Here is a 9,038-nt window from a genome sequence, read left to right as displayed (position 1 = left end):
TCTTTAAATTAGGAGAACTTGGCCGGCACTCAACAGATTCACGGGGCGAAGGGAAAGGATCCGCATTGAAAGGTCCGGCGAAATTCAGGGATGAAAAGAGAGTTACTTACAAAATCAGAAAGTCACGTACAATTAGTCATGGCTGCCGTCGAAAGAACAACCCCCGTCGTAACAGGCTAACGTCACACACATCTAGCAATTGATCACTGTACTAGGAGTTAGAACAAACACTGCGCCCCAAGGAAAAATATAACCAGGGACTTCTCACATTCAGTAAAAAATAATGCCCAAATGAATTAAATATGTTTTACAATGCACAGAAATGTCATCAGGATTAAGGAGGTGTAAAGTCGGTGTCATGATTTAGCCACTCTTGAATATGGTGGTATTTTCCCCCCCAACCAGTATAAGCAACATTTACCCAGTACCATTGGAGATGCCATGTACATTGGTACCTTGGTTCTCAGCGCCGAAAACCCAGAAGTGTTCCAGTTTTCAAACATTTTTCGGAAGCCAAACGTCCAATCCGGCTGTCGGCTATTGTTTCTGGAGCACCTGCACCAATCAGAAGCTGCACCTTGGTTTTCGAACATTTCGGAAGTCAAACAGACTACCGGAACGGATTAGGTTTGGCACTTTTGTTTTTGCTATTTACCGTATTTTTCGCTCTATAACACGCACCCGACCATAACACGCACGTAGTTTCTAAAGGAGGAAAATCCGTAGGCATGCCACCCGTAGGCATTCCCTCCATAACACGCACAGACATTTCCCCTTACTTTTTAGGAGGAAAAAAGTGAGTGTTATGGTGCAAAAAATACGGTAATTTGCGTTTCTGTTTTTGAGGCTTCTTCAGTTAATTTGTTTCTGTGACTGTGTGGAACCCAGTTCAGCTACTGATTGATTGATTGATTGATTGATTGTGTGACTGCAGAAATGGATAAAAGCCCCCTATTCAAACAATGCCTATCATCAGTGCAAGTAAGAAAAAAAAATAATTTTAATTTTTATCATCTACAATACGGTCTTATTTATTTTATAGTACAGTACATTGATTACTGCTCTCATTTTGTGGATCAGTGGTCTCGTTAGATAGTAAATTTCATGTTAAACTGCTGTTTTAGGGGTTGTTTTTGAAAGTCTGGAACGGATTAATCCGTTTTGCATTACTTTCTATGGGAAAAGGCGCCTTGGTTTTGGAACGCTTTGGTTTTGGAATGGACTTCCGGAACGGATTAAGTTTGAGAACCAAGGTACCACTGTAGATGCATCTAACAAGAGATGCAGAGGAGAATTGCAGCATCCCACCATGGCAACACAGACATTCCTGGTTCCCTGCTGATCTTCCGGAGGCATCTTTTAATGCAAGGAAACCTCTCTCTGTCTCTCCAGGACAGTCATTGTTGCATAGGACTCGGTGTGCACGCCTAGTTAGATGTGTTTCCTGAGTTCTCTTAAGTGCCGCATCAGAAGCGCTCAACGCCTGATACTTCAAGCGAAGGGTCATCCACAAAGTGCGACACGCCCCAAGGTCCTCTTTAATGCCAGCTTGCCACATGCCCCGCCCTTTTGACCAACGCCCAATTCTCCCTCAATGGCACTTTTGCCAACTCATCACACACTCCCAGGTTCAGGGTGGGCCCCGCAAGCGTATTTGCTCCTTGACTTTGCAAATTTCTCTTTTAAAAAGTTGCTGGCCACCGTGGGAAGGCAGAGCGGAATACCACAAGATCGGCTTACGGGATGGCTGATGGACTCCATCCTTTCACCAGCATATTCCATTCATCATGCCACTACTAAGAGCACCTGAGACCCATATGAACACTATTTCATTCATCGCTGTGCCAATCCATCGGTTGGCAATTAATTCTGTTCCTTGGGCATTCTCCCTGACCAGATAATTCTCAATTCTCTCAATGCGATAAGAGTACATTTATTTCTCTTTTCAGGGCAAGCGCTGTGCCAGAAAAAATAATAGCAGCCACTGGGCATATTGGTCGTCTTTTCCGTGAAGGCCAGTTCCGTTTGCCAAGTTCTATGGCACCAGGCAAACCACGCTGGGCACAATCCAACAGGGAAGTGCTCACTGAAACAGACGTTCGTAAAAGGACTTCCGTCCCATGCATTTCAATGGAGCGCAATTGAATGGCAGGCGTTCCTAGCAGACTGATGTCCCTAAAAGGACCTGGTGTGGGCAGAGGGCCTGCCGCGTCACTAGCAACCTGAATAGTTCAAGGGAACTGGAGCTGGCAGGGTCATCTCTGACTCAAAATGAAGACGTCCCGGTCCTGAATTATGGCTGCTTCAGACGTGAACCGTTTTCTTACAGGATATAGGAGGAAAGCTAACCGTGCGCATTACACCTGCATGAAAAACGGCCTGGTGTATACACACCTTATGACAGCAATAACAGCCAATCTACACTTTAAGGACAGAATAAGGTAGTAAAATCCTGGAATGTACCATTTCAGCTGCCCCCCCGGGGGGGGAGGCGGACACCTTTGTGGGGGAAGGAAGAACAGCACCCAAATGAAATAAACCAGCACATCAGGGTAAGAAAGAATTTAAACCTCGCTCTTAGATATTGGTTTGCTCTATGCAGAGAGGGCTTATTGTGGTTTTGTTTCGCATGGGAAACTTTCAAAAGTACATACAGTGGTACCTCTGAACTTAATTCGTTCTGGAGGTCTGTTCTTAAGCTGAAACCATTCTTATCTTGAGGCGTGCTTTCGCTAGTGGGGCCTCCCGATGTGCGCGCGCCTCTGGTGCACGATTTCCATTCGCATCCTGGGGCAAAGTTTGCAACCAGGAGCAGCTACTAGCGGAGCTTGTAACCTGAAGCGTTCATAACCAGAGGTACCACTGTAATACTTCACACACCTGCACCCCTGCGCTCTGAATTGGTTCAGTCCAGAATTCTACATCTTTATTCTAGGTCATGTGCAGCCTGAATCTAAGGTGTCTAATACAGAGATGAGAGGGGTTTCAGTTTTGTGGGAAGAGTTTATCATTCTTTCCCCTGCGTCGTTCCCCCAAAATCTAAAATCAACTCACACAAACCCAGTTAGTGTTGGCCCCATGGAAAAGAAAATCCAGGGGCAGTTAGGTAAAACCAGGGATGGGTAATGGTGCCTCCCCATGCTTTGCTGAACTACAGTTCCCATCAGCCCCTTCCAGAACAGCCAAGAGTCATGGGACTTGTAGTTCAGTAACATGTAGAGGCACACAGGTTACCCACCCCTGCTAGAAAGGAAAATCAAATAAGTCATGAGATTCAGAAACAGGTTTCCCACGTTACAAAGTCTTCCATCCCAAATGTTTACTTTCCCATCCGATCACTTGTACCTACGTTAGTCGCGACCGAAAACAGGAAAGAAGCAGCTTTCGTAACCTGGTCGCCTGGAGGAAATCCTTAACTGACCACTGGTGACCAGACAAGTGGCATTTTATAGCCCTCCTTCACACGGCAAATGGGTTTCTCCGTGAGTACACCATGTTGTCTCCCAATGAACCAGTTGAGTGTGGAGAGACGTGCATCTGTAAACACACCAGGCCATGCGCCAGGGATCTGCAGCTGGTCAAAGCTTCGAGCAAAGCGTCCTCCACATGTCTACAGACCTGTATCTCCCCTTACAATTTATAGCACCCATCCAGTGAAGGCACTACAAATATGTGTGCCATGTGACAGTGCCGGCAAGGCCCTACAGTGGCTTCCAAACTGCACTGCAAATATGCAGCAAAAGTGGCGCACCATTTCCACATGCGACAGGGGTGCACGCCTTTCTCATGCAGACTCATGTGTTAGGGTTAAGTAAGTAGAAATCAAGTCAGCTCAGGAGGGGAGGTATTCTGCATATTCCTGAATAGCACCGGGAACCTAAGAATGTTATAAATCAGATTGTGCTGGACACCAGAGGCTGCTTTACACAGAGTCAGACCATTGGTCCATCTAGATCAATATTGTCTACACTGACTGAGAGCAGCTCTCCAGCGTTTGAGACAGGGGTCTGTGCAACCTGGAGATGTTGCGGATTGAACCTGGGTCATTCTGCATGCAAAGCAGGTGTTCTGCCACCCCAATCCTACATAGGTTTACACAGAAGTAAGTCCCGGAGTTCATCAAGACCTACTCCCAGGTAACCGGGCAGAGAACCACAGCCTTAAACTCTTGGGTGGGTTTTCAAGTGAGTTGCAGGTTTCTGTTTTGGCCTTTGGCCAGCAGACCTTCCTTTCTGCTTGCAGGGAGCTTTTAAAACAGGCAGGACGCTGGGAATCAGGATTTCACAGGAGCGAAAACCAAGAGGCATAATAAACAAGGGAAGCAAGAACAATTGGCATTTTCATTTCAGAATCTCACCCCCAAAAAACACCCAAAACCCTTTTTATGTGCAGGATGACCAAAGACAATCAGGAGATGGTTAAGAACAGACCCCATATGGCAACAAGCAAGATATGTATGTTAACACACTAAACAACCTCTAACGTTATTCAGTGCTGGCATGCATCTGCCTCTATCGACAACCCATGGACCAGATGGTGCTTGTGTCAAAATATAACCCTGGGATGAGCAGGAGAGCCCTGTTGGATCAGACCAAGCCCCTGCCATCTAGTCCAGAGACCTGCTCTAAGAGTTGGCCAACCAGATGTCTGCAGGAAAGCACTCTCCCTCAATTTGTGATCCTCAACCACTATATAGAGGCCGGTTAGAAGTATGGCAAGACAGGCTTTTGTGCTCACTGAACTTCCTTGGTTTCTAAGGCGAAAATCCGGACACAAAAGTTTTTGAGCTTTTTTTTTGGCAAAGCTGTTGAACTTTTCCGCCCAGACACCATGTACTGACTACCGTATTCCGACTATGTCCGGGGAGTTCCAGACATATGTCAACCCTTACAGCATCCCGCCCAAAGGATCCGGGAACTTTAGTTTCAAATCCTTGCTAGGATTCTTCGCCAGACTTCCGCTCTCACAGGGGCTCCTTGGACAAAGACATTGGTTGCTATGCCAATTTAACGAGAGCCAAATTTAACATTGCTAAAAGGCATGTCAGGGATTTGTTTTATTTAATCATAGGGGCATGGGGGGGTCATCGGGACCACAACGTGCAGGGCGGCAGTGGGGGGGGTTAACCCTTCCCACCCTGGCTGTTATTCTGATAAAAAAATCCCGCCCGCCCCAATTAGCCTTAGGGGGGGATTTTTCCTCCCTCATTCCAAGTCTCATAGCGTAGAATCGTATCGTGGTAGTGTTGGAAGGGACCCCCAAGGGGCATCTAGTCCAACCCCATACAATGCAAGAATCACAGTGAAAGAATCCCTGGCAGCGATGGTTTTCATCAGAATCGTGGGAGGGAAAGGAAGGGTTAAAGATATCTGGCGTTCTGTGGTCCCCCTGAGCTGCTTTCTAATGAACATCACAATCTGAGTGGACCCACTGAATTAAACAGTGCTTACTTCTGAGTAGACACAGCTAGGGTTGCACTGTAAGTCCCCCACATGCCCAAGGGAAGAGGGGATAACGATAAAAGACTACAATCCTATGCACCACTTACCTGGGAGTAAGCCTCACTGAACCCTGGGCTTACTTCCAAGTAGGCATGCACAGGGTTGGCAGCATGCCTCCCAAATGCCAGCTGCTGGGTGGGGATCACTGCACTGAGTTTCCCCCTGGCATCTGGGTGGCATCCACAAAATGTTGGACTGGATGGGGTCCCCCTGGCCTGATCCTGCTACAGAGCTCTCCTGATGTCCTTTACTGCTAAGGTGTAGATCTGCCCAGGGGCTATTAAGCAGGAACTGGGAGTTCTCCAGAGCCATTTCCGCCCTTAATAGACGCCCTTTATTCGAGGCATTTTTTATGGGATCCATTAAACTCCAAAATAAAAAAGCGCCAGTGCCGCTGAAATTTGGGGGATCTGCCAGTCCCCAAAACCTTCCAACCCCCTTCTCTTTCAGAGCTCAGCCTCCCTCGTCTAAAGGGTGGAATAAGCAGGAACCCCCCTACTATACCCCGAGGCGTAATCGTAGGGCATGGCCGGCGGCGCAGACGGGAGCGCGCACTCGGGGAAGAAGGGAGCAAAGGCCGCGGCCGGGACGTGCGCCCCCGCCGCGGCGCCGCTGCTGCTCTCGGGCGCCGCTGCCGGGTCCGAAGGGGCGGCGTAGAGGGCGGCGAGGGGCCGCAGGGGGGCGTCGGAGAAGAGCAAGTGGGGCAGCGGGTGCAGGGGCTCGTAGAGAGGCGCTTCCAAGCCCAGATCCGGCGGCTGCAGGCGGCTGCTGGGGAAGACCGGCTGCTCCGGCTCGGCGGGAGGGAGCAGGGCGCTGTAGTCGGGGACGGCCAGCAGGTCGAAGAGCTCCTCCGACGGGACGGGGCCCGCTGCGTCTTTCGGGACGGAGCTCGCCGCGGCCGGCTCGGTGAAGAAGGAAAGGGGCAGGTTGCGGTTGCGGAGAGGCACTTTCTTCCCGCCGGTGGAGGCAGAGGGACCCGGGCCGCCTTCCTTCTCTCCCGACGGCCCGACGCCGCCGCCCGCAGCGGCCCCGACGGCACGATCGAAGCCCGACGGGCGCACGGAGCCGAAGAGCGCCGCCAGGCTTTTGCTCTGCAGCGCGCTGGCTTCGCGCTTCTGGGGCGCTTTGCAGTGCGCCGCGGCGCCGCCGGGGGGCGAGGCGGACGCCGATGCCGCGCCATGCGCCGTCCCAGCCGGAGTCCTCTTGTTAGCAGGATGTGGCTGCTGCTGGGAGCTCATATTATTACTACTATTACTACTGTTATTATTATTAGACGCCTCCTGGCTCCCGGGCGTTGCAGCAGCCGTCTGGGCTCCCCCGATCATGCCGGTGCAGCGCTTGATCTGCTTCTGCAAATATTTCCGGTGGTTGACTTTGCGCTTGGATTTCACCGGCTTGTCCAAGGCTAGTTTGATGTTGCTGCAAGCCGAGTCGATGAAGCTCAGGAGGTCCCGGGTGGCTTCTTTGAAATCCCCGGGGTCGCCCCCTCCTGCTACTCCGGCTCCTCCGCCTCCTAGCAAGAGGGTCCCCCCGTCCTCGTAGCTCTTTTCCAGGTCGACGAAATCCCCCAGCCCCGCGGCGCCGGGGAAGCAAAACGGGATGAAATGGTGGTGCGGGTGAACCGCCGCCGCTTGCACCGCCATCGCCGTCGAGTGCTTTGCTCCTTAAAGAAGACGAAAAGCTTTTTCTTCCCAAAAATAAAAAAAATGCAGGGGATAAAAAGCAAGCACTGCTTTTCCGGTAAACACCCCTCGTGGCTACTTTCGGTACCCGGGAGGAGGAAACGGCCGTCGAGGCCACCAGCCGGCGCAGCGCGGTGGCATTTTCTCTCTCCCTCTCCCGAGCCTTTTTGTCCAGCCGCAGCCGCGCGCAAAGCAGCCTCCTCGGCTCGATCTCGTTGCCTGGGTCACCGATGCAAACTGGGAAGAGGCTGGACATCAGCTCTTGGCCTCGCTCCGACGGCTCTCCGACGGCATCCTCCCTCCTCCCCGCCCCATCGCGCTTTTACATTTGGCTCCCAGAGGAGGAGGAGGAGGAGGAAGAGGTTGCTGATGCGTCGTGGGGAGGAGGGACCACCACCCTTTTCAGATGGGGGGTTAACCCTTTATTGGGCGTGCCTTTGAAATAAATAAACCCTCCTTTCTCAAGAAGAACCTGGATACTGAATCAGGCTGGTGGCACGTCTAAGTTCAGCAGAATTCCAACTGTTGGAAACCGCAGGTCGGGAGAGGAAATTCTGCTCGCTGGTTTGCCACGGGCTGCATCTTTCCTGTTGAGAACAGGATGCCAGACTACATGGGCCATTGGCCTGATCCCCGCAGTTTGGTCTTAGCATCCTGCTCTCACCCTGTGCAGCCAGATAAGCCCCAATGCGAAGCAGAACTAGCAGGACTTGAGTGCAAAAGCTTTCTCCAGGCTTGTGATTCCCAGCTACTGCAATTCAGAGATGGTGGTCTTCATGGCTAGTAGCCATTGATTGCCTTCTCCTCCTTGGACCTGGGATGACTCAGTTGGTAGAGTTTGGGTTCGTGACATTAGGCAAAAGATCCTTGCATTACAGGGGGTTAGACTAATTATTATTATTATTATTATTATTATTATTATTATTATTATTATTTATACCACACCCATCTGGCTGGGTTTCCCCAGCCATTCTGGGCGACTACCAACAGCTTAAACACGGTAAAACATCAAACATTAAAACCTTCTATAAACAGGGCTGCCTTCAGATGTCTTCTAAAAGTCAGATAGTTGTTTATTTCCTTGACATCTAATGGAAGGGCGCTCCACAGGGTGGGCACCGCCACCAAGAAGGCCCTCTGCCTGGTTCCCTGTAACCTCACTTCTCGCAGTGAGGGAACCGCCAGAAGGCCCTTGGAGCTGGACCTCGGTGTCCGGGCTGAATGATGAGGGTGGAGACGCTCCTTCAGGTATACTGGGCTGAGGCCGTTTAAGGCTTTAAAGGTCATCACCAACACTTTGAATTATGCTCGGAAACATACTGGGAGCCAATGTAGGTGTTTCAGGACCGGTGTGATACGGTCTCGGCGGCCACTCCTAGTCACCAGTCTAGCTGCCGCATTCTGGATTAGTTGTAGTTTCTGAGTCACCTTCAAAGGTAGCCCCACGTAGAGCGTATTGCAGTAGTCCAAGGGGAGATAACTAGAGTATGCACCACTCTGGTGAGACAGTCTGCGGGTAGGTAGGGTCTCAGCCTGTGTACCAGATGGAGCTGGTAGACAGCTGCCCTGGACACAGAATTAACCTGTGCCTCCAAGGACAGCTGTGAGTCCAAAATGACTCCCAGGCTGCACACGTGATCCTTCAGGGGCACAGTTACCCCATTCAGGACCAGGGAGTCCCCCACACCTGCCCACCCCCCAAAACATTGCCTTCATAATTCTATGAATCTGTCTTTAGAGCCATCCAAGTTGGTACCCATTGCTAATGGATACCAAATGGAGCTTCTTAATTATGGATCTTCTCAATGTCTCAGCACCCTGGGGGAGAACTACCCACACTATCCTAAATCCCTTG

The 9,038-nt window shown here is 50.7% G+C and overlaps 1 protein-coding gene across 1 annotated transcript; it reads right to left on the bottom strand.

Moving 5' to 3' along the window:
• Positions 1-829: 829 nt before the first annotated feature.
• On the bottom strand, positions 830-8,033 carry FAM181B (family with sequence similarity 181 member B). Its single transcript, XM_081197432.1, has one exon. It carries the CDS (start codon positions 7,142-7,144, stop codon positions 5,969-5,971), a length of 1,176 nt encoding a protein of 391 aa, XP_081053558.1. The 5' UTR covers positions 7,145-8,033; the 3' UTR covers positions 830-5,968.
• Between the last annotated feature and the right edge of the window lie 1,005 nt (positions 8,034-9,038).

This window comes from Podarcis bocagei (assembly GCF_964188305.1).
Source record: "Podarcis bocagei genome assembly, chromosome: 6".
Classification (NCBI taxonomy): domain Eukaryota; kingdom Metazoa; phylum Chordata; class Lepidosauria; order Squamata; family Lacertidae; genus Podarcis; species Podarcis bocagei.
The sequence above is the reverse complement of the archived record's forward strand: the minus strand, read 5'-3'. Positions and strand labels throughout refer to the sequence as shown.